The sequence below is a fragment of the Diabrotica undecimpunctata genome, chromosome 1 (genome assembly GCF_040954645.1).
Source record: "Diabrotica undecimpunctata isolate CICGRU chromosome 1, icDiaUnde3, whole genome shotgun sequence".
NCBI classification, from domain to species: Eukaryota; Metazoa; Arthropoda; class Insecta; order Coleoptera; family Chrysomelidae; genus Diabrotica; species Diabrotica undecimpunctata.
Window position 1 is genome coordinate 164632750 of NC_092803.1, and position 25818 is coordinate 164658567.

The 25818-nt window shown below is 34.7% G+C and overlaps 1 protein-coding gene across 1 annotated transcript; it reads right to left on the reverse strand.

Annotated features, from left to right (window-relative positions):
* LOC140441178 (sporozoite-associated mosquito saliva protein 1) lies at positions 1 to 18528 on the reverse strand. Its single transcript, XM_072531692.1, has 4 exons — positions 18433 to 18528; positions 4344 to 4493; positions 1038 to 1178; positions 1 to 206 (listed from the first exon to the last, which is right to left on the reverse strand). Exons 1-4 carry the CDS (start codon positions 18496 to 18498, stop codon positions 48 to 50), a joined length of 516 nt encoding a protein of 171 aa, XP_072387793.1. The 5' UTR covers positions 18499 to 18528; the 3' UTR covers positions 1 to 47.
* Positions 18529 to 25818: the final 7290 nt, after the last annotated feature.

Sequence of the window (25818 nt, forward strand, 5' to 3'; positions counted from 1 at the left end):
CTATATAACATGTTTATTTATTAAAAGAATTTATAATATAATATATTTTACTTCTTTTTACTGAAAGTAGCTTGAATATCAACACAAGATTTTCCCGTATCGTGCTCCACATTCAGTTTTGCTGTAATAGTGCCGACTGCCATGGCTAGCTGATTTTTATGAGCTGATATATTAATATTTTTCTTTCCGTTAACACAGTACTTTTTCTGAAAAACCAAAAAAAAATGTCATTTTAATTCAAACCAGTTTTTAGAATCTACTGAATATATCATTATCGACATTAAAGACACAAAAAAAGCGTCTAATGGGAGGAAATGGTATCCATAAATAAAATGGGGGGTATAATAAAACTTATTAATGAAGCTTTTATGTGCTCTTCGATATGAAGAAAGTTATAATAATAATATAATATAATAATATAATATATAATAAACGGGTACTAGTCGTATCTTGTAGGGACCAAAATTAGCCCGTCTTAAAAAATAAAATAAAGAACTCAGTGTTTAGCGCTGGGAATTAACACTGTTACCAATAGAGGATTTCATCAGACATTCAGGGTCGACAAGGAGTCTGAGATATACTTAAACAGACTGCGCTGAAAGCCCTATGGCCAAATCCATCAAGCTGCATTTGTGCAGTTGAATAAAAAGAAATCTACATAGATTGAAAACCCAAAACAGACCCAAAATATTCGACACTCCCTTCTACACAAGAGACCGAGGTGACATTAATGTTCTATTAAATATTTTTAACTTAAAAGTTCCTACAATCTCAATGAGGAGAAAATTTATATAACACTCATCAATTATGCACTGAACAGTTTGCTACAAAAGAGAATAAAAAAGATAAAACTGATTCAAGTGATTTAAAGATGAACTTTGGTAATGATTTTGGAGCATTCTAAGAAACGCTAGACAGAAATCAAAAGAATAAGCGTGTATTAATTTAAAAGACGTTTCATATAAAGAAATTAAAATATACACCACTGATTTTGCAAAAAAAGTGATACTAATAAGACGTTAAAAAATAATACTTACAGCAGCTACAGGACATTTTTTTGGAAGTCCATAAGCTACTAAAAGTTGTTGTGCTTGAGCTAATTGTCCTCCAGCAACTTGGCATAAGTCCACGTCTCCCGTCATAGCCGGTAATGGTGCTTTAGATACTTCGTAGGTTGCCTGTAATAAATTTATTCATATCATAATCTTTAAAAAATAAAAGCTACCGTTCAATAACTATTAAATTATGTTTGTCAAATAAACCGAAAATCAGCATGCGATTAGATTTGCTAATCAGCATCTATTGTCATTCATACCTTTGTAAAACCGGCTATTTGCTGCCTTGAGTCTAAAAACTATACTACTGGAATTGTTTGTGAAATTATTCCAAATAGAGTTGAATAAAATGAAATAAGGTCAATCAGGGTAAATGTGGACAGGGGCAAATGAGGACATCGAAAATAAAATCGTTAATAAAAGCGCTATGTTAAATTTGTGTATCTCCTTCTATTCTTAGCTGAAATCTACCAGCAGTCTACAAACTCACAATAAAAAGCTGTTATTTTAACACACCTGACACTGAAACTTAACCTATAAAATATTTGGTGTATTGGTTTGGTCGGCTGTTACGGTAAGTATTGTTACCTTAAAACTATTTAAACTATTGAATGTTTCTCATCACAGTTGGCTTTAATTGATTAAGTAGAACATTTTTTTAATACTTGATTTAACTGCAAACCTTTGTGAGATGTTTATTTTATGTGTCCACAATTACCCCAAAATAATATGTACAAGAGGTAAATAAAGATAGAATTTTGGGGCCATTGCGGACGCGTCCTCGATTACCCCTAATTACTATTATACAGAGACTTGGTGTCTAATTAATATTCATTTTTTCGTTACAGGTTAAAATAAATTGAAATATGGTAAGAAAATATATTAAAAAAAGACTAGAGAAAACCTACATTGCAGAAAACGTAAAAGCTGCCGTAAACGACGTCAAAAACTACAACCGTTCTTATCGCTCTGCTGCAGAATATTATGGAGTTCCAAGAAACGTTATATTTAACTGAATAAATGGAAGAAAAACTTCACTGGAATCTCTCGGCGCTGGTCGGTATAATGCCCTTTCAAAAGAAGTTGAGGGTAAACTAAAACAACTAATTTTAGCGAGAGCCGACTTTAGTTATCCAATGGATAAAGAAGAAGTCCTTTCCTTCAAAGTTATTGTCAAGATTCAAACACTTCCACTCATTTCAAGCAAAATAAACCCGGTCTAGATTGGTATAAGAATTTTATGAACCGATATCCTCAATTATCATTAAAGAAACCACAAAGTTTGCAAAATAAAAGGGCCCTGTCTTCTGATCCTTTTGTTGTAGCAGACCATTACAATAAATTACAACAAATTGTAAATGAAAATGTATTTGATCAAATGCCCGAGCTTTTCTTCAACTGCGACGAGTCTGGATTTTGTACGGATCCCTCCAAAATTAAGGGTATTGGCCAAAAAAATAAAGCGCTTTATCAACGCATTCGAGGCACAGGTCGTGAAAATATATCAATCAACTGTTGCATTAGTGCTGCTGGTTCTTATTTACCACCTCACATAATTTTTCAAGGAAGTGCAGTCTTACCAAGATGGACTGGAAGTGGTTTAGATTTTCCGGGGACCACATATTTGGCAACTCCTAAAGGATATATAAAAGAGCCAATTTTCTTTAATTGGTTTATTGGTCAGTTTATACCCCATGTGGAAAAAGTTAAAAGATGACTGCCAAATGTGGAGCCTACTCAAAAAGCACTCTTAATGTTTAATGGACACAAAAGCCATATAAGTGCAAGACTTGTACAAGCTGCCCTAGAAAACCAAATAATTTTATTTTCTTTTGCCATCAAAGACTTGTGGATAAAATATCTAACTCCGGATATCATCGTTCCGGGATTTGTTAGTACAGGTTCTTTGCCAGTGGACCAAAGTAAATTTCCAGAGAATGATTATGACCAAGTTGCGTTAGGTAGGTACAAATCTACCATTAAAAAACATATGACTGCCGAGGACACATTAACCACAAGTTTGGAAAATGCTGATACTAGTCAAATGACTTCTGGTTTCAACGTTTTCATAAGCGAATTAACAAATGATAATGCCGCTAAACGAAATTTAATTGATTTTTTCGTAAATAAATTAAAGACGAAAGTAGAAAGTTCGGTTACTCCAACACCAGTCAAAGAAAGACAAATACTGCTTAAGCAACTTCAATATGGAGAGGTTTTAACTTCCCAAGAGGTTTTAGAACGACTGCGTCAAGAAGAAGAGAGAAGCAAAAGTAAAGTTACAAAACGAAAAACAGGCAAAGAAGATAAAACTCCACAAACTAGAACAAAGACAAAGGTTCTAAAGAAAAATATTTCGGAAAGCGAATCTGATACCAACTAAGATTTGGAAAAAGAAATGCAAGAGAATATGGGACAGAGAGATAGCGATATAAGCTTGAATTATGATACCGACGATGATACGCCTGGAAACTTTTAAAAGAAGATGTTAGTTCGTCGCAGAAAAATACGATTGAATTAAGGCGAGAAAAAGCGCAGCGAGAAGAACAGATGGCAACAGATAAGCCATCCACTAGTAATATTCCCCAACTATCAGGCTGCAATGATGGTTGCCAAGATTTACTTAATCGTTATTTTACAGTAACCACTTCGAAAATATGGTACGTTGATCTGGTATCGGAAATTGTTTCCGATAAAGAAGTGAAAATGACATTTTTAGATCGACTAGAAAGTTCCTTTAGATGTCCAATGCATCTGAAGATTGAGAATGTAGCGGTAGAATCAATTATAATGGAGGTATTTCCAGGACCCAAAAATTCCGTAACATTATACTCTACTTCTCACAACTAGTATTGTTTTTATTTAATTTGTTCGTTTTAAATTTAGTTAATCACTTAGTTGACAATGTACCGTTTAGTTTCTGAATAAACTAGTAAAAGAAATTATCTATTTTATTATTTTTTTATATGCATTAAATGATAAGCTTTTGTCTTCATTTGCCCATTTTATTTTACAGGTGAGTTAAATTGGGAAAAATTGCAGTCTTCATTTACCCCGTACATTGGGGCAAATGAGGACATTTGAAAGTTGAAAGTCATAATTTCGTGAAGGATTATCTCTCCTCGATCACATAAAATATACGAAAAATTTAATCACACTAATTGTTCCCAAAATATCTTAATATATTTGAAATTGAGGTAAGTGTCCCCCATTACCCCTACTGACCTTATATCAAATAGTATGACTCAAAAAATTTATATATTTTATAAAATTCTTTATTATACGTACCTTAGCGGTTTTAATCGGTTTTAAGACCTCTACGCATCCGCTTACGACAATGTTACAATTTTTATCAAGCGTTAAATCCATATCTTGTGGTACCGTAATGCTGTCATCAGCACAAGCTTTGATATGATCAATTTTTAAACTATATCCATTCTGAAAAATAAATAAAATTACTAAAATAAGTAAAGAGATATTAAACAAAGAATTAGGTCAAAAATTTACCTACCATAATTTAGAAATTTATAAATATAAAGTTTATATAGTAGAGGCGAAGTGGTAAATAAGTAAGAACAAGTAAAGAAATAAAAAGGAAAGGAAATGAAACAAAATGTAATTTGAATTAGATATTGCAAAGTTTGGAAGTTAATATTGTCCATACGAATTGAATGAACTACAAACGAATAACCAACGCTGCAAAATCACACACAAAATTATGTGGAATAAATCATCATCATCATCATCATTGGCTTTTACAACTCTTCGTGAGTTTTTGCCGCGTTTACTATTGCCTTCCATTGATTCCGATCCTGTGCTATTATTTCCCATGGCCTTACTTCCATCTTCTCCAGGTCTTCCCTGACTGCGTCTTTCCACCTTTTTCTAGGCCTTCCTGTCGATCTTCTACCATCTGGTCTTTCCCAAAACACATTGCTAATCAGTCTGTCGTCATCACTCCGTACCACGTGGCCTGCCCATCTTAATCTATTGGCTTTTATGTATCTTACGATGTTTCCTTTCCCGAAGAGAGTCTCTATTTCATTGTTGTATCTGCTCCTCCATTCATTTGTCACGCTGTCCCTGCAAGGACCATATATAATTCGCATGATTTTGCGTTCCCATACTAATAGCTTATTGATTTCTTTCTTTCTCAATGTCCATGTTTCACTTCCATATGTCACTGCTGGTCGTATTATGGTTTTGTACATTTGGATTTTGGCACGCCTTGAGAGAAGCTTTGACCTCATTAGATGTTGAATGGCAAAGAATGATTTATTTCCCGCCAGTATTCGTATTTCAACCTCCCGTTCTCCTGTGTTTTCACTGGTAATTGTTGCTCCTAGGTATTTGAATTCTTTGACCACCTCAAAATTATGATCGTTTATGGTAATGTTTTGTCTGATTCGCTGTCGTTCCTTTTTTGATACGACCATGTATTTAGTTTTTTCTTCGTTTATTTTCAGGCCTAGGCTTAGTGTTGCTTCTTCAAAGTTCGATACTATATCCTTAACTTCCAGTGTTGTCTGTGCTACTGCATCTACATCATCTGCAAATGCGAGAATAATCTAAATGTGGAATAAATCAAAGATGAATAATCTAAAAAGAAGATTATTACATGTTACTCAACATAACCAAGATCTAAAAGCTTAAACGGCTCTAATGACGATAAAGATTTTTCCATATTATATATAACAGGGATGGCCAACTTAATCGGACTCGAGACCTACTGTCTGCCTTTCTAATTCTTTGCGATCTACCGACTAGAAATTTTTTAACTATACTTGCGAGAAATAAAACTTTTAATCTGGAATTTTAACGTTAAAAGTGAGCTGAATATCTCAGAGTTGCTCACTATATCTCAGAAAATCAATCACTGATTCTTTTCTTCTTCTTCTTTTTATGTAGACATGACTGTCTGTTTTTCAATGTGCCTCCAGTAAGTTGTCGTTCTATCGTTTTCTTGGTCTTCCTACTGATCATCTTCCTATTGGTAACCGTCTCTTGACGTCTTTACTACTCTATTTGTTGTCATTCGGCTTATATGATCATTCCATTCTACTCTTCTATTTTTTACCCAGTTCTTGATGTTCTCCATCTCGCATCTACGTCGTATATCTGTACTTCTAGTTCTGTCCCATAGTAACTTGCCATCAATTTTTTTAAGTGTTTTCATCACTGCTGTTTCTAACATCCTTTTTGTCCTCTGTGTTAGGTCGTGTTTCTGCCGCGTATGCCATTATTGGTCTAATGATGATTTTATTTCTCCATATTGTTTCATTTAGGCAGCCTACGGCTTTGTTTGCTTTATTCACTTGATCTTCCACTTCAGTTTTGAGCTTTTCGTAGCTAGATCATGTGATGCCTAGATATTTAAACCTCATCACTTGTTCTATTATCTGACCTTCCAACTTCAATTTACATCTTAATAAATTTGCTGTTTTAACCATGCATTTTGTCTTTTTTGGGGAAATTAACATGTTAAATTTTTCACTTCGCTTTGAGAGAGTAGTATTGCGTCGTACGCAATTTGGTACCTATCTTTTTTTAGTTCTTACTTTTTTTATTATTTCATCTATAATCAGGTTGAACAATAGAGGACTCTCCCTGTCTTATCCCATTGCCAGCTTCAATAGGGTCGGTTAGTTCTTCTTTCACTTTTACTTTTGTGTTGTTTTGGTAGATATTTTCGATCGTTTTGATTATTTCTAGAGGTTAGAGATTATTCCTAGAGATTATTCTCTCCTAGAGATTATTCTCTTGCGTACAATAAGTGGATAACGTCCTTTAATTTGACCCCGTCAAATGCCTTCTTAAGGTCCACGAAACATAGATTGCTGGTTTATTGCATTCTATTGTTTCTCTTGCACTTGCCTCATTATAAATATGTATTGCGTCGGTGCATGATCTTCCCGACATAAAACCTTGCTGTTCTTCTGCTAGTGTTTTAATTTCATTATGTTTATTTGTTATCACTTTGGTTGTTAATTTTTGTGTTTAATAAATTAGTTCCTCTGTAATTTTCCGGGTCCAATTTGTCTCCCTTTCTGAAGAAGGGTATTAGAATGCTTGATCTCTATTCTTGAGGAATATTGTTTTGTTCTATTATTTTTTGAATTAGTTTTAATAGTTGTTTGGTTAGATCTGGTCCTCCGTACTTTAGAAGTTCGTTCGGTATTCTGTCCTCTCTTGGTAATTTTCTATTTTTTAATTTCCTTAATGCTTCCTTTACATCTTCCTCCTCAATACTTATTTCTTCGTTTGTCGTCACCTCTGGTGTTGGTGGTTCATTATCGTTAGCTTTAGCAAATAGGGATCAAAGGTAGTCTACCCATGTTTCCTTCAGAATGTGTTTCGTTTTTATTAGTACGTTCATCTCTTTTCTGTGTCCTGTGATTATTCTCCATATTTATTTTTGTGTTCCGTAGAAGTCGTGTTCCAGCTGTTTAGAGAAGCTCGGTCAGTGTTCCCGTTTTATTTGTCTAACTAAAGTATTCGTTTCATTTCTGATTCATTTATAGTGGTTATATGCCTGTTGTGTTTGTTGTGTTCGGTATTGTAAAAAGGTTTTCTTCTTTTCTTCACATTTTGTATTCACTTCCTCTCTGACCCATGGTGTTTTCTTTTCTGGTGTGATTGTTCGTTACTTTCCTCTCTTCGAGTGATTTTGTTGCTGCGTTAATTTTGTTATTTTTGAGTTTTCCCCAGCTTTCCTCGATGTCATCGTTTTCTAATATTTTATTCCCAGCGATCTTCTCAGATATTCTTTTTCTGTATAAGTATATTCCGTGGATTTCGTATTTCGTCCTTCGACTTTGATTTTTGTTTGTATTGGCGCCGCTCTCTTGGGTGTGAAGTATTTTAGCATGATTCTTATTTTACATAATACTAGATTATGGTCACTACCTACATCTGCTGAGTTGGGGCATCTTACGTCGATTATTTTCGATGGATGTATATCTCTGTTGGTTATAACATAATCTATCATAGATCCTTGTTCACGGGTGTTATTAAATGTATATTTGTGTTGATCTCTGTGGTCTAAAAATATGTATTATTGTATTTATTATTAGCTGTGTAATATCAGCTTTCGAGATCTGAAAGAATTTTTAATCTGAAATCGATTCGGCTCTGAGCGCTAAAATTCTGGATTAATTAGTTTTATTGCTTGCCAGTGTATATTAGCAATACCTAAATAAAACAAAAGTATTAATTCTTATTTATTTATATTTCCAAATATATTAGATTGGAAAAAAAAATGTGAAACGCTCGCGATGATCGATGCAAGATTGCTAGCACTCCAATAATTTTCGTAATATTTAGGACGGGAATAGGTAGCTATATTATACTGATAATTTTTTCCTTGCCCGCGATCGACTGACCTAGGGGCCGCGATCGACGGGTTGACCTCCTCTGAAGTAAGTGGTTTTTGTTCGATATCCTGTAGTGAAAGTTAGCAGAGTTCTTGTCAAATAATAATTGTGAAAGGTGTATTGTGTCAGTAAAACGAGCCCCAAGGATTGGTAGCAGTGGACAACGATATTACATCCTGTAATAAACAAACAGGTGTGTAGTATTTTTGGAACTAGTCGACTAACTGAAAATTCTTTCGACTGGAAGAAATTGGGTTCCTGTGAGATAGGAGTTTGATCTAGGAGTTTTGAAGAGACTGTTGCGACGATAGTATGTGCGAGAGACGTTGACAAGTAGAGGAGATAGCAGGCGTGTGTAGAGCAACTGAGACTACGATCTCTAGGCAGGTAAGGTGGGCAGATTACAGTTGTTAAGAAGAAAAGGAGCCAGTAGAGAATTCTTGGAGATAAACAGTTAGTTTGCCATATAATCAACAAAGACTTTCAACCACGATCATAATTAGATGATAATTAATTTGGTTTTTTAATATTTTATTCAGTGATTTCATTTCACAATAAATATAATCTTTTAATTCAGATATAAAAAAAAATTAAAAAAAGTAATATTTCTTGAAAGAAAATTCTTTGCCTTGATTTAATTTAAAAAAGAAAACATAGAGAACAGATCTTTTATTTTAATATAAGTCCAAACAATTATTGATAATTTGTATAGGAATTTTAATGAATTTGTAATTTTAATGATGAGGATTATCGCATATGATATATGATTTTGATTAATTGTAAAATTGATTTTAATATTTTTTATGCTGTTTTAACAAAATTATTTAATAGTTTAGTATCACAAAATTATTTGGTTTAATTTATTTTTCTATTGTCCATCTTTTCCTCAAAGGCAACTGCTTAAAGAATACTTCGAAGCCAGTTATTAACGATAAGCCTTGAGATCAAATTTTAGTTAAAATTAATTTATTTGTTTTTGCAAAATTAAGCCTAAGGCATATTAAATCAATTAAACATATTAAAGGCCCAAATTTGCAAATCAAAATAATATATATATGAATATAAATATATATATATATATATATATATATATATATATATATATATATATATACATATATTGTATTAACTAAGTTAAAACGTATTGGCATATCTCGCAACAAGGAAAAAACAAAAAGGTATATACTACTTAGTGATCATCAGAATTTTATTTATAATAACTCCATCTTTAAATGAACATTCCAAATACTCCGTTTTTCTCCTGCTAAGTTTTAAACCTTTTTTCTAGACAGTTTGTCTCCACTATTCCAATTTTTGTTCTAAATCGCTTTCACTACTTCTTCTTCAGCTTTTCCCTTTTCAGGGGTAGCTGTACCTTATTCTTCGTCGCTACTTATTTCTGTCTATTGGATCTTCTTCACCTAAACCTTTCTCAAGCCCTCTGCTACACAGACCTTATATCTTCTCCTCAGTTTTCCTCTACCTCCCCTTCCAACAGCTTTATTTTTCGTCGCACATAGTTTTCATCTTTACGTCTGACAATTGCAGTCTTTGTTCTTGAGTCTTTTTTGAGATTGTAGTCACCTAAGCTCTTTTACTAATCAAGTTGTTTCTGATCCTGTCCCTTCTAGTCTTATCCAACATCCACCGTAGGATTTTCATTTTAGCTACCTCCATCTTATTTTTCTGAACCTTCTTTACCATCCACACTTCACCGCCGTACACCAACGCAGGTCTCACCACACTCTTGTATATCTTTCCTTTCAGTCTTTCCCCGATTTTTCGATCAAAAAGTACCTTGCTCATTTGGTCCCAATTAAACCAACCAGCATGTATCCTGTGGACAATTTCTCGATCTAGTGTCCCATTTTCCGTTATATAGGAGCCAAAGTATTTAAATTCTTCTACTCGTCCTAGTTTTTCACCAAGCAATTCTATGTCCCCAATCATTCCTCTTTTTCTCAACCACATATACTCCGTTTTCGATCTGCTACCCTTAAGACCTACCTCTTCAATAGCCCTTCTCCACAACTCTACCTTCTCATTCAACATTTCTTTGCTCTTCTCTACTAACACGATATCATCAACAAAGAGCATGGACCAAGGAGCCTCCTGTCTTACTTTCCTTGTTAGTGCATCCATAACAAGATTGAGCAGGTTAGGACTCAGTGAAGAGTCTTACTTTGGTGTACGTTCCCACACTTATCAATCTCTCCCACACCTACCCTAGCACTAGTTGTTACTCTAATCTCACATACATGTCACTTACAATATTTACATATTCACCGCGGAATCCCTTCTTATTGAGGTCTCACTACAGAATCTCGAGGAACTCTATCACATGCTTTTTCAAGATCAATGACTACCATATGAGCCTTTGTTTTTTTATTCCTGTATTTTTCCATTAACTGAGTATTAATAACTATTTTAATTGAAAATAAGTCTGAGTATTGGTTAGAGGGAGAGGAGAGGGAGAGGGAGGGAGTCAAGGAAAGAGAAGCATAGGGAGGCGTAGAATGTCATGGCTGCGCAACCTGAGAGAGTGGTACGGATGTACATCAAATGAACTTTTCAGAGCAGCCGTCTCAAAAGTCCAAATAGCTATGATGATTGCCGACCTCCGCCGCGGAGATGGCACTTGAAGAAGAAGATTAGTTAGAAATTAAATTTATTTGACGTTTCGACTTCAACTTCTGAATATTTTGATAACGATTTCCGAAGTGGAAGTCCAAACGTCAAATACATTTAATTTCTATCTCATATTGTGGTTTATTTCCAATTAAAATAGTAAATTTACTACAAAATCACTTTGTAACTGATATTTCCTCCCTGTATACAATTTGCTTACAACATCAGCTCCAAACAAAATCTCAATTGGTGCTGTCTATCCGACATCGCTGAGCAAAGATCCCTAGTTCGCAAATAAATAATAGAAAGTAACTTTCAATTGCACGAAAAATTAATATAGCCCTTCAAGCTTCTTATATCACTTTTCCCAATAGTTGTGGATATATTTTACAGCTGAACTACAGATCCTTAAATGACCTTCCAGTGGCCAGCAAGTGTAAAGGCGTTGTTCAGTACTGACACATTTACGCATGACGGTATCTTTTTTCTAAATGAGTAGCAACTTTTTCCAGCAACAGCGAAAAAGTGAAGTTGTCCATTCTGAGGTAGTTTTTGTAATGATCCTCATCAATGACATTGAGCAATTTCGTGTCACAATAGTTCACACGATCAACAAATAATTTCTTTATCCAACATTTTTTCTTTTTTTTTTCAAATGATAAGGACCACAAACAATGCTGCCATTTTCCTTCTCCTAACTATATTTTGCGTAGTGTTTACTCGATACATTTTTTGGTTAAGCGATATACACCGTCGTGAAAACAAACTAGAACTGGATCCTGTTCTAGTTTGTTCTAGCCCTAGAACTTCAAGAAAGTGGTTGAAATTTCATTTCGAGTCGAAATTATTCTGACATGACTGGCTGGACTGGGAGAAGTGAACTTAGGTTCAGTTTAGGCGGTGCTTTGATTCTTGCAAGGAAAACTGAGGCAAAAAGTATTAATATGGCTGCGTTTTATGGACATTTGCTGGTTTTGGAGGAATTAGAGAGGATAGATATCCGACGCTCACAACGGAGGATAAGAAGAATGTTACGGGATACTCAAAATTCTTTTTCACTAAGTGATGCTCAATTTAGGCAGAATTTCGGCTTAATAAACAAGCTGCAAATTATTTGATAAGGGTATTAGAACCATATTTGGAGGAGGGTGTTTATGCCTCTAGGATACCCAAAATGTTTAGGGTAAGTATTACTAAGCTGCAGTAAATTTAAAAATATATTAGAATATAACCACTAAGTCAAATCTTAGTGGTTATATTAACCTTAGTGGTTATAACTTAAGGATCTCCCACATCGTCTTTTTTCTTTCCTTGCCATCATGGCCAAGGAATTTGCCCTTAGCAAAATCAGCATGGTCCTCCAAAAAAGCCACCATGATTTTATTTTGCCCCACAGACAATTTAGTGCCACGATCACCGACAGCCTCTCCATCTATTTTATTTCAATTCAAAATATAATTGAAAATGGCAACTATATGAACGAACTAACAACTCAAACAAGAAAAAAAAGACGTTCACGTAATGTAAACAAAACAAACATTCAACAAGCGTTGTGCAGCGTGCAGCCAATAAACAAGAGGGCCAACCCAAATTTTCAGCAGTGTCAAAATGATAAAGTAAATATCCCCAGTTTTAAGTACAATCGAAATGAATGAGAATCGCTAGCGATTGCGACTGTCATGGCGTAGTCGCTTTTAAATTTCGACATCAAAATGAAATAGAATCAGGGCCTAAGTTGGACCGCTAAGTTGGATAGCAAGTTCGGACCGTGAGTGGAGACGAATATCCAACTAGTAGTCCTACTAAGTGGGACCGCAAGTCGGAACGTGAATGCCCAGCTTTACACTCCTAAATTTGGTTTTACTTTGGTTTGGTAGTATCATTATTTCTGTAGTCGCTGATGGTCATCATATTATATTGAAATTAGGACTAATTCCTAAACATTGTTCTTCTGTTGAATGAATTTCCGCCCTTAATGATACAAAACAGTAAGATTAAAAATGTTAATTTAAAAATATTAAATACGGTATTGCTTGCCAATGGTAAAGGATTCAAAGTTAGGATTAAGTTAACAAAAGATGTCACCCTATAATAATCACTAACAATAATTTGAGATTTTTCTTGAAAAATGTTAAGTTTTAGTTCAGTTCAATTTTAGTTTTTAAACAGTAATTTTATCAACCGGAAAATAAAATTTTAACTTATCTGGTAAGATAATCTTGTCTCTTTATTTATTTCAACATAATATATTCTGTTCGTAATACCAACGTGGTTTTCAGAGGAAGTTTACATAAATATCATATATCTATAAAAAAAAAGCAGATAGGAACCAAACTATTAGGAATTTCCAAAATTATCAAGTGACTTACGTATTTACCACAGTAAATATTAAAAATATTCACATGTTAAGGATAATGTAGCATTTTACTTTTGTAACTATTATAAAATTGGAATTAACCACAATCGAACAAATGAAACTATTTTAATTTGCATTTTTACCTCCAGCTCGGAAGGATTTTTCAAAGTACAAGTTTTAAAAATCAAAAAACAAAAATTTTTTTTAAATTATCGACTAAAAAAGTTTGACGTTTCGTTTTCTACTCCGGAAATCGTTCTCAAAAAAAAGTATTTAAGAATTTTGTTAAAAAGAGAGTATAATCGCCAAAGTTATTGAAGAGGTTATGAACATGTTATGTTCACTGAGATGTTAAACGAAACTACCACAAACTAAATGAACTGGTAAATAAACTTAACAGATGCTTAACAGAAGAAAATATCCCTGACGAATGGGGAAGAGCATTAATTATTCTATATACAAAAAAGGTGATCCAGAAGATCTGGAAAATTACCGACCGATATAGACTGGAAAGGAAATTTGAGCTATACCAATCAAAGAAGCAGGCAAGATTCAGGAAACGTTATAGAACAAGAGAACAGCCAAATAAAGTCGAACAAATAATAGAAAGTGCAATTGGGTGTAATATACATTTATGGTTGGCCTTTGTAGAATTCAAGAAAGCGTTTGACAGTATTGAAACAAACCCAATAATATCTGCCACGTAAAATACCAAAACAGATCAACGATTTATCAATTTAATTAGAAAAAAAGATCTGTAGTAAAACAACCATAAGAATACAGCTACATGAACTAACAGAAGAAGTTAGAATACAAAATAGAATATGACAGGCTCAATTCTATATTCTCACACTTGAAGATTAAAAATTGGAATGGGAAAAACTAGGATAAACATAGCGGGAGAAAGACTCAACAACTTGAAGTTTGCTGATGAAGTTATTTATTCACGCATGAAGAAACATAAATTAAAAGAATGCTATAGAAGCATTACAGTAAAAAGCAAAAAGAGTGAGGTTAGAAATGAATACCACAAATACAAAGTATATGACCAACCAACAAAACGAACACATAACAATAAAAGTAAATGATTAGGAAGTGGAGACAGTCAGTCACAACAAAAAAAAACAAAACCACGAACACGAAATTGCGCGAACAGTAGAAAAGTTCAGTTAAGCTGTAGCATATGGTAAATTAAAATACATACTAAACATGAGAATTTTTTTAAAGTTGTAATAATCCAAAAACCTATATAGTTTAATTCACGTATTTCTAACCGCATTCTGTATAAGGTTTCAATTTTCGTTTTAAAAATCTCCGAAGAAAACACTTTAACACTTTAGTTCTCTTGGAAAAGAATAAACATAAATTATTTATTTAACCAAAATAATATCGGAGTTTTCAATTAAGACTGGCGTGAGAAAATAAATAGCACGCCGATCAATGTATTCAATATGAACACTCTTAATCCGCTGGTGAATTTTTACTGCTGAAATTGCGTTAATGTGTGAATTAGATCGCTGAAACAAACTTTTGAATTTATTCCCGCTGAAGATCTTGAACAGTAAGAGGACCACCTAGCGGTCAGTTCGGTAGGCGAGACCGGCTTTTTAGCCGAAGTGCGTGTTTGAAAACACCTTTATCTTTGGGGATCCATTGCATATTTGGACAGTAATGTTATTGAGAGTATCCAGTCAATAAAATAGTATGAGGTAAATCAAAAGTAAAGATTAATTTGCAGAATGAGTCATCTTTAGTTGCAGGGGGTATATCTAAACAAGCTCACAAGTCACTGTAAGTTTTTACCTTTTTTTTATGTATTCAGCAACAGCAGATTAAATTATTATGCTGAATATTTCAATGATGGTGATCTATGAAGGGGAAAAACACCTGTTAACATTTTTATTGTTTCTTTGAGCAGTATTAGTTTTGACGATTGGTAGTGTCATCGATGCGCATCATCGCCCCGCCTTTCTACCTCATACGAAATTTATGATTGGCCGATGGACTTGGAAATGCACATATCGATACGAAATAAAGTGTATAAAAAGGGTGCATTTTCAAAGCCATAGTTAGTCAAGCCTAGCTTTACTACGGTCCCCACGTATGGTGTCCTACGCCTGGGCGCCTCCTTCACTTGGCTCTGCTTAATGCTTGTCCTAATACTCATTTGCTAGGACCTATTTCGACTTCAAAACCGAATTTTATTTTACCATCATGCCTAATTAAGATGGAAACGAAGAGGCAACTTTGGATTGACTAACCGAAGCCCTCTGTAGAGTGTCACCTCGGGGGAACAATTAAGGGTCTAACCACTTTCTGATATCCCCGGGTGCTCTGTAGAGGGCTTCGAATATACTGTCGAGAGCTCCTCTACTTAAGTACATTTTCGGGTTATGGGCTTGGAAAATATTTATCTTTGGTGTCTTGCCTTGAAAAAGGCAAGATATTTCTTACATGACAATTTCTTCGTCGAAATAAAACACCAAGTTAAGTTAAAACAATTCTCAGCCACAGAGTATGGAAAATAAATGCAGGAAGCAGAGCCCCGAGTGCACTAAGCTCTCGGAGAGCCCGTGAGGGACTGACTTTACTGACCTGAAATTCGCCAATATTTATATGCGCTGTTCGAGCGATAAAGAGGGATTTCCAGGTCAAGAGCCACTGGGAAAATTCGAGGCGGGGCGATGCGCATTGAAATGCGTACTAGTCCACAGACTATGGCATTCGATGACAAGAGCACCTAGGGAGCTGATATGGAGTTATTTCCTGTGAAGACCCTAACCTCCCTCTGGTGTTGCTAACCTTGCTAATAGGTTGCTAACCTTGCCAAACAGCCTCCGCATTTTATCCAGGCTTGTGATCGGCTGTAGTAACCGCAAAATTACTTAATCCACCCCGCAATTACCCCAGGCACTTTACATTCAATAACAGCCGTGGACAAAGATCTATGATAGATTATGTTATAACCAACAAAGGTATCTTCTTCTTCTTCTTTGGGTGCCGTGTCCGTATTCAGACGTTGGCCGTCATCATGTTTACAATTTCCTGAAACCTTTCTCTGTCGGCTGCTGCGCGAAATAATTCTTCTACTGTGGAACCTTACCTTCCACTTTTCCTTGTATTATAAGGCGAAGTAGATGGTATTTAGGTCCTCTAATTATATGGCCCAAGTATTCTGTTTTTCTCCTCTTTATGGTGTTTATGAGCAGACGTTCTGAATTGATCATTTGAAGAACATCTTCAACAAAGGTATACATCTATCAAAAATAATTGACGTAAGATGCCTCAACTTAACAGATGTATGTAGCGACCATATCCTAGTATTAAGTACAATAAGAATCATCATGAAATACTTTACACCCAAGAGAGTGGCGCCAACACAAACAAAAACCAGAATCAAAGGACTAAATACGGAATCCATGGACTACTTATACATAATAACGATAACATCGTTAACATCGAGGAAAGCTGGGAAAAACTCAAAAATAACATAATTAACACAGCAACAGAATCACATGGAGAAAGAAAAGTAACGAACACTAACATATCAAACAAGAAAACCCCATGCGTTAGAGAGGAAGTCGAGATAAAATGTAAAGAAGAAAGCATTTTTACAATACAGAACACAACAAACACAACAGGCATACAACCACTATAAACGAATCAAAGATGAAACGAATACTTTGCTTAGACAAATAAAAAGGGAACATTGGCAGTGCTTCTCAAAACACATGGAACATGACTTCTACCGAACACAAAACGAAATATGGAGAATGTTCAGAGGACAAAGAAAAGGGATGAACGAACTAATAAAAACGAAACACATTCAGAAGAAAACATAAGTAGACTATTTTCGATCCCTATTTGCTAAAGCTGACGATAATGAACCAACAACGCCAGAGGTGCAACAAACGAAGAAATAAATATTGAGGAGGAAGGGGCAAAGGAAGCATTAAGGAAATTAAAAAATAGAAAATCACCACGAGAGGACAGAATACCAAACGAACTCTTAAAGTACGGAGGACCAGATCTGACCAAACAACTATTAAAACTAATCCAAAAAATATTAAAACAAAACAGAATTCCTCAAGAATGGAGATCAAGCATCCTAATACCTCTCTTCAAGAAAGGAGACAAATCGGACCAGGGAAATTACAGAGGGATTAATTTATTAAACACAACACTAAAATTAACAATCAAAGTAATAACAAATAAAATGAATGAAATTATAACAATAACAGAAGAACAACTAGGTTTTAGGTCGAGAAAATTATGCACCGACGCTATATGCATAATGAGGCAAATGCAAGAGAAATCATCAGAATATAACAAACCGGCATATCTATGCTTTGTGGACCTTAAGAAGGCATTTGATCAGGTTAAATTAAAGGACTTTATTCACTTATTGTACGCAAGAGAGATACTTCTAGGAATAATCAAAACGATCAAAAATATCTATCAAAGCAACACAATAAAAGTAAAAGTCGAAGAAGAACTAACTGACTCTATTGAAGCTGGCCATACGATAAAGCAGGAAGATTCTCTGAGTTCTATATTGTTCAATCTGATTAGGGATGAAATAATAACAAAAGTAAGAGCTAAAAAGGGATACCAAATGGGAGAAAAACAACGTGTATTTTTACATTTGGAATTAGCCATAAATGTAATTGGAAATATGTTACTTGACGTTTCGACTTGCAGCTCGTAAATCGTTTTCAAAATACAATTTTCTGAAATATTAAACAAATTATTTAAAAAAAAATAAAAAAGAAAATCTCTTGAATTTAGAAAAAACAACAAAAACGTGAAATCTCACAAGAAACAAGTTTCGTTAATAAAAATAAATAAGGTTCTTATTTACTAAAGAATTGGTTAAACAAGAAAAGATTGATTATATTAGAATGAATATTTTTGGCTCAAAGTTTTTTCAACTGTAATGTAGGGATACAACGTCGTTTAAAAATTCCTAACCCTTAATAGACATTTGTGCATAATGTAAATAAATTAATTCAGAACTTACACAAGCTTCTGAGTATTTAACAATCGCGAGCACAATAAAAAACAAATTAAGCACTTTGGTGAACATATTGAATTAACTGAAATATGAATAGGTAATGAAAAACGTTTTATACAGAACCATTGTAATTACAATTAAGTAATTTTGCATCATATAACATTAAATGTTCCGGAGAACCTTGATTCAAAATCTAGACAAGATTTTCTAATAATAGGCCAGTTTTAATTTTAAATGATGTACTTATGTTTAAATATAAAATAATGCACAAGCTATTGAAAGACTTTTCTTCTTCTTAGGTTAGGCCCATAAGCGGCGTTTTCTTATTATAACTAATAATATTTGCGATTGCGATGACTAGTTGTGTTAGTATTGTTACGATAAATATCCTGGCCTAAAAATAACTGTAAAATATATGATGACTAATATTCTGTTTTGTTGTAGAAATTTCGCCGGAGGTTCTAGATTCAAATTATGGTGAATCCTCCAACTAGATGTTCTCGACTATTCTAGTATATCAGGATTTCGTATATAAATACAACATTTTTATATGGAGAGTCAGTTAATAAAGAAGATTCGCGCTCGCGATATTTATTGTTACGCTCGCCTTTTAATAAATTATGTATATTTAGTGATAAATAAATTAACCCATCCCGGCCAGTATCAAAGACGCACCAGGGTTGGCATCCGTCTTTCGAAGGAAGTTTGGTCGAGTTGCAGAACTTCAATGCCAGGTGCCAGCTCCCGGTAAAACCTTGAAACTCCAAGATGCATCACGTTACCTGTTCTACCTGGTAACAAGAGACACTGCCCGTGACCAACCTACCTACCGAGATGTATGGGAAGCCTTACTTCAATTGAGAGAGCACGTACTAGAGTCCGACGTGCAAAAGTTAGCCATGCCAAAGTTGGAGTGCCGCCCATTGGATTGGAGGGTTATCCGAAATATGGTGGAGGAGATCTTCAAAGACACCGAAGTCCAGGTGTTAGTCTGTTGCAATCCGCATAGTTACTGGTGCGGAGAGAAAACCGTCCCTTGTCATTTTTATACAACTGGAAGTTGTAAAAGAGGGTCCAGTTGCTGATACCAGCATACAGTTCCGGTTCCAGTCCCGACAAGGTTCCAGGAGGAACCATCTTTTAAGAGGGGGCAATGTTACGATAAATATCCTGGCCTAAAAATAACTGTAAAATATATGATGACTAATATTCTGTTTTGTTGTAGAAATTTCGCCGGAGGTTCTAGATTCAAATTATGGTGAATCCTCCAACTAGATGTTCTCGACTATTCTAGTATATCAGGATTTCGTATATAAATACAACATTTTTATATGGAGAGTCAGTTAATAAAGAAGATTCGCGCTCGCGATATTTATTGTTACGCTCGCCTTTTAATAAATTATGTATATTTAGTGATAAATAAATTAATATCAGTTATCGTGCTTTTTAATAAATTTAGATAAGAACCTTTTGATAAAGACATTATAAATTAAAGACATAACAATTAATAAATTCACAACAGTATATTATAATATTTAGTAGTGTTCCTGATAGTGTATTTGCTTCTGGACTGATGAAGAATTTCGTTATGAATATCTTGTTTATTGACACACGAGTAGACGTAACGAGAATTGGAGTACACGGTGTGAGGAAGAAATATGAGAATAGGAAGGTGAATTTCCTTTACATATTACTAGACTACAGGCTCATGGGAAATTTTTAAAGGTTCATTTGACCCAACATGAATCACATTATAAAACAATATTACAATATGTAGTATTGTAACTTTAGAAACTATGCCGTTAATTCTTATCGGTGGAAGTGACATAAAAAGTTGAGTGGTACCTAAAATTGAGTGGTAAAATAAATTTACCACTCAATGGAAGGGGGGGCTTTTTGACTAAACACATTTGTACGACATTTATAACTTAGGTAAGGAAGGTAATACAAAATTTTTCCCCATCTTCGGCAGTTTGACACAGTACAACATTCATACACAAAGTTTCGGATCGGTATATAGATAAATTTTTTTTGCATCTCCGTACATTTCGACTAGAACAGAGGTAAGAAATTTAAGGCCAACCCTTAATTTAAACTTCCATGCTTTGAATACCTATAAGAATTGGCGGCATTGTTTCTAAAGTTGTTATTACATATTATAGTATAGATTTATATGTGATTCATGTTGGGTCAAATGACCCCTAAAGGTTTCCCATGGGCTTGTAGTAGGGGAGCGCCGGGAGGGTTTGGGCAATTTTTTAATAAACAATTATGGCGTGGACATGGATAACAAATATCTAAAATTTTGAAATCATACTGATTAATGTATATCTCCTCACTATATATTTGCATAGTTTGTGTACAAATATAACAATGTGAATGAAATATTCGCATATACATACTTAAGATACTGTGTCAAAACCCTACCGACTGACCGGGAGTGTATGGACAATAAACGAATAAACACAAAAATATTACTTAAGATTTTTATTTGTCAAAAAAAGCCTTAGATATCAATGAAACAAACACAATATTCATTATTAAAATAAACTGTACTGGGAAAGATCAATGTTAAAATATATCATGTCTTTATATCTGCCACTTTGATCTGTCAAAGGATTTGGTAACCTTAAATCACTTCTTCGTATGTTACAAATGCTGAAGGCTCTCTACTAAGTATAAACCGGTTGAAGCAACTTGGTTTTTCAAAAATTTCACGTTGTAGCTATCTACAACAACTTCTTCAATTTTGGCGGTATAATGTCGAACCGGTTTTTTTCCAAACACCTTACAAACCACAAAGCTATCAATTCGAAGTCTAGTAAGGTCCTCATCCTGATCTTCATCATTTTCCAAATCTAAATCTGAAGATGAGTCTTTGTAAATCACTTCTTCCTCATCGGAAGAAGACTCGCTCATTACTTTCCTCTTTACCATTTCTATTTTTTTTTTAATTTGTGGTGTCTCTTTTTTCAGCTCCTTTTCATTGCATTGCGTTCCGGAGTATCGGTTGCTATTATGGTTGTTTTTGTTACCGAACCTTTTCTAGTTAATATTCTTTCTGGAGCTTTCGGGTATGGTTTTATTTGGAATGGAGATAAGTAATCTTTCTTGTGCTTGCTTTGAACTAGGGTTTCGGGCTGTGACAATGTAGAGAGGCTGAATTGCGATGACACCTCCACATCTTGATTTTAAATTTCACTTAATGAAGAAACATAGGAGTCTTTTGATGTTGAAGCAACTGTTTTGTCTGTTACAAATTAGCATAGAAAATCTTCTTCACCAAAAATATTTTTATCCCATGGCCAAAATCCAGTGCAACGAAATTCAGATTTTATGTTGGAAGGAGTTGCAGATCGATTCCAAGCTTTCATACATATTGGTGCAAGGTCATAAATTGATAATGCCTTCTCTGGATGAGAGATCATCCAGTCATCTGCTCCTTGATTGAAACACCTTTTAAATGGTCCAAAAACAGTCCTATCTAATGGTTGCAATTTGTTGGATGTGTGGGGTGAAAGTGTTAGAATTATAATTCCATTATCTTTGCAGTAATCAATAGCAAAAACAGATAAATGGGATTCATGATTATCCATTAATAAAATAACTTGGCGTTCTTTAGAACTTCAGATGAATGCACTAAACCGGTTGTACCATACTTTTCTGGAATACCATTTAGCATTCTCTTTGTCAATTTTTTTCCTTGGAAACACCCACACTGGTGGAAGTGCTGTTCCATTCGCTCCAATAATACCCACTTGAGTAATCAATTCTCCTCTCTCACGCGACACTACTTTACCAATTTGATGCTGACCTTTAGTAGCAACTACTTTTGAGTTTTTTTAACTTTGGTTACGCCCATCTCTCCAAATGAAATATGTCTGATCTAAGGAAGCTGTGCCTTTTTAGAATCTCCTCTAACTTACCTTAAAATTTACCGACTGTAGATTTATTGAAACTGAAAATTCTCGCTAAGCTTGTATTCTCCGGGTTCGTAAGGATAGTTCAGATTGTCGACTTAAAAATCCAGTAAACCAGTCCTTCCCAGCTGATTTGTTTACTTTCCAAGGCTTTGGAAATTTGACTTCGTTTTTTTCGGCAAATTCGTATGCTAATCTGTGAGTCTACTTCTCTAGCTTTCTTTACATATAAAGCTAGTGTTGATTTTTTAACTTCATGCTGTTGAGCGCTTTTTCTGATAGAAAACTTGCCAGATAAAACATCAGCTGTTGCACTTCGCATAGCTTCTTCGGGAAATCGTCCTTCGGTTAGTCGCTTATATTTATACGGTATGTTTTCTGTAACAATTTTATAAATTAGGGAGGGTTTGGACACTTGTAGGAGGGTTTGGACAGGTGTCCATACCCTCCCTCCAAACAGTTGAGATAAATAAATACAAAATTTATTAAAGCATCTTTATATATCGTAAAAATAATAACAAACTTCTATTATTTATTAGGCTTACCTAATAGTAATAGGGAGCCGTAGAATGTCATGGCTGCGCAACCTGAGAGATTGGTACGGATGTACATCAAATGAACTTTTCAGAGCAGCCGTCTCAAAAGTCCAAATAGCTATGATGATTGCCGACCTCCGCCGCGGAGATGGCACTTGAAGAAGAAGAATAGTAATACTCCATCAGTATCCCAAAACAAACAAAACCAGCTAATTAAAAACACAGTTTCAAATTGCTAAATATTAGAACAACAGCATGGAAAATTTCGAAAATGGCCGAACATCAAAACAAACTAATCTGCTGACTTGGCGTCTAGACAGATACTAAGAATACAGAAATGCACTTCAAGTTATACCTATTTGCGGTTACGCTTGTTGTCTAGTGGAATGGGAATTATAAGAGTATCCAATGCCTCTCGCTGTCCAAACCCTCCCGGCGCTCCCCTATATACCAGATATTTAAGGTATTGGGAATGACTCTTAGATTTTGCTATTTTGACTATGCAGTTTGTTACTGCGGTATTTGCGGTGTATTACTTATCGAGTATCATCGTACTTATCAAAAAATTGGTTGGCAACTAAATTATTAAACTTAATTAGCAGAAACTAAATTTTTTTAGGAAGCCTTATGATAACTTGCCGTGAGCGGTGAGTGTTTTTTTTTTGCTCGGATGTTTAAACCTTCAATGGTTCTCAGGACGTATCTTTTTCCGAAAAGCTGGATTTGATTCTGAATTGTTGGGATGTCGTTTAATTGATGGAAGTATGCTGCGGAATAATCATCGTTTGTTCATTACTTTCATTATGATTTTCCTTTTAATTGCCGCGAGTATGTTGATCTGGCTTTTCACAAAACACAACGCAGAGGAGCGCCGTATACATGAAAATAGGTTTTATCTACGTTTGGTACGTACATAGGAGAGTCCGATGGTGTGCATTTTCTAGTTGTGAGCATTTTCATTGCTCCTAGAAGATTACAGTTGAGCGAGTGGAGCTTCGTGAAGCAAAACGTTCGCTTTGCATCATCGAAATGGATACGGGATGAATTGGGGTTTTTAAATAGTATTAACTATGTTTTTGTGGAGTTTAGCGCGTGACTCTCCATTTATAGCACTATCTTTAAATATTGAGCCAAGGTGCATCTGAACTTTGAGAATAGAGCAGTATGTTAATCATTCAGGAGTTTATTATTAGATCGACTATTGGGTTGGGAAAGGTCGCTTGTGTTCTGCCTATAAAATCGGCGCTAATGTTAAGGCTTGTGGGACTCCTGTTTGGAAACTGAAGGGTATAGAAACTTTGTGACAATTTTCGTATAAATTATCCGGTCGGAGAGGTAGAAATTTAGGGTTCTCCGAAACGTAATCAAAATCCAGCTTGGTGATATTTCTCGAAAAAAAAAACAGTACCAAAACTAGTCGCAAGCCTTCTGAATATCGAGGAACATGTCGATTGCGTGTCTGTGGTGTTTTATGTTGAAGTTCACTGCTTTAATCAATGCATTAAGTGGGCAGTGACCAGCTCTGAATCCAAATTGGAAATTGCGGATGATGTAAATTACGTCTAGGAATGCTACGAATCAGTTCGTAAGAATTATCTTATAAATATTGCCCAGTTTGTTTAGAAGAGAAAATTGTCGGAAAGACTCTATGTTGATGAAGGGTTTTTCTGATTTAGAAATCATGACAGAGCTGACTATTTTTGGTAAAGTAGAAAATTCTTCCAACAGAACTAGCAATAGGAATATACGTTTGCAAGGTTTTTGACATAATATCTTCTATAGCTGCCATTTGAAGCTACGACGGTATGCCCGTCTACTACTACTAGGGCAACTATCAGATGATTGTTCACTCACTAGTAGGAAAGGGGTTATAGAGTATACATTCAACTTGTTTCTAGTTGTTCTGTCCAAATCGCTGATGGAAAATTGAGATCCCCGGGGTTTAAAAAGTAGCTTGGAGTGAATTTTTGAAGGTTTCAGCATGTTCTTGCCTTTTGTCAGTCACAATCTTCACTATTCTATCATCCTGCTCTTCCACTACATACCTTCTGGCCTTCCATCTTTCGCAATATTGAATATACTATTATCTTTCATTCTCATTATAAGCTGGCTCTATACAGCGTTCCACGTTAAGAAAATAACATTTCGGAGATAGGGCCATGTATTTCTTATGGACGATAGAAGCGCAGTGATGCCACGATGAACACAAGCACGATTCAGGGTTGTGTAATTTGTATTTTCGTTTTCACAGACATGAATTAAATAATTGTTTTTTTACGTAATTGACCAAAAGTGTCCATTCGAAACAAGAGAAGAAAAGTAGGGAAAACGATTTTAATTAAATAAATAGTATTTACAAAAGATTATTTTATTTTATCTTATTTTAATTATAGTAACGACAGTTTATTTGTTTTTCGGTAAGAATATCATATACCATGAATCATAGAAATCAGTAGAAAATATTGCTTAGTTAAATCATGCACTTTGCCGGCTATTAAAGATTTAAAAGCAAATAAACAGACCGCTTGGAATGCGTATATCTAATTACTAATTGCAACTTAAAATAATACGGTGTGCGTATGTCAGCGATTTTATGTCGTTCTCTGAGACTACATAATGATAATAAGGCTTTGTGGTTCTTCAGTTGTTATTCTGACTTTACAGTTAAATGTTAATTGAAAATCGAAATTCGAAAAATATATCGACAATCTAGTAAACCGCATGCCTGAGAGTTTTGGCAACACTGATCTCCATAAGCCTAATGTTATTTTCTTAACGTGAAACGCTCTATAGATATTGCTTCTGTAAGATCTGTTGACCGAAGGCAGAATTCTTGATTGAAGAATCTATGTGATTGGTATCAATTCAGATTGTTTAGAGCAGCAAGTTCAAAAATAAAAATAGCCATTATGATTGCCAACCTTCATATGGAGATG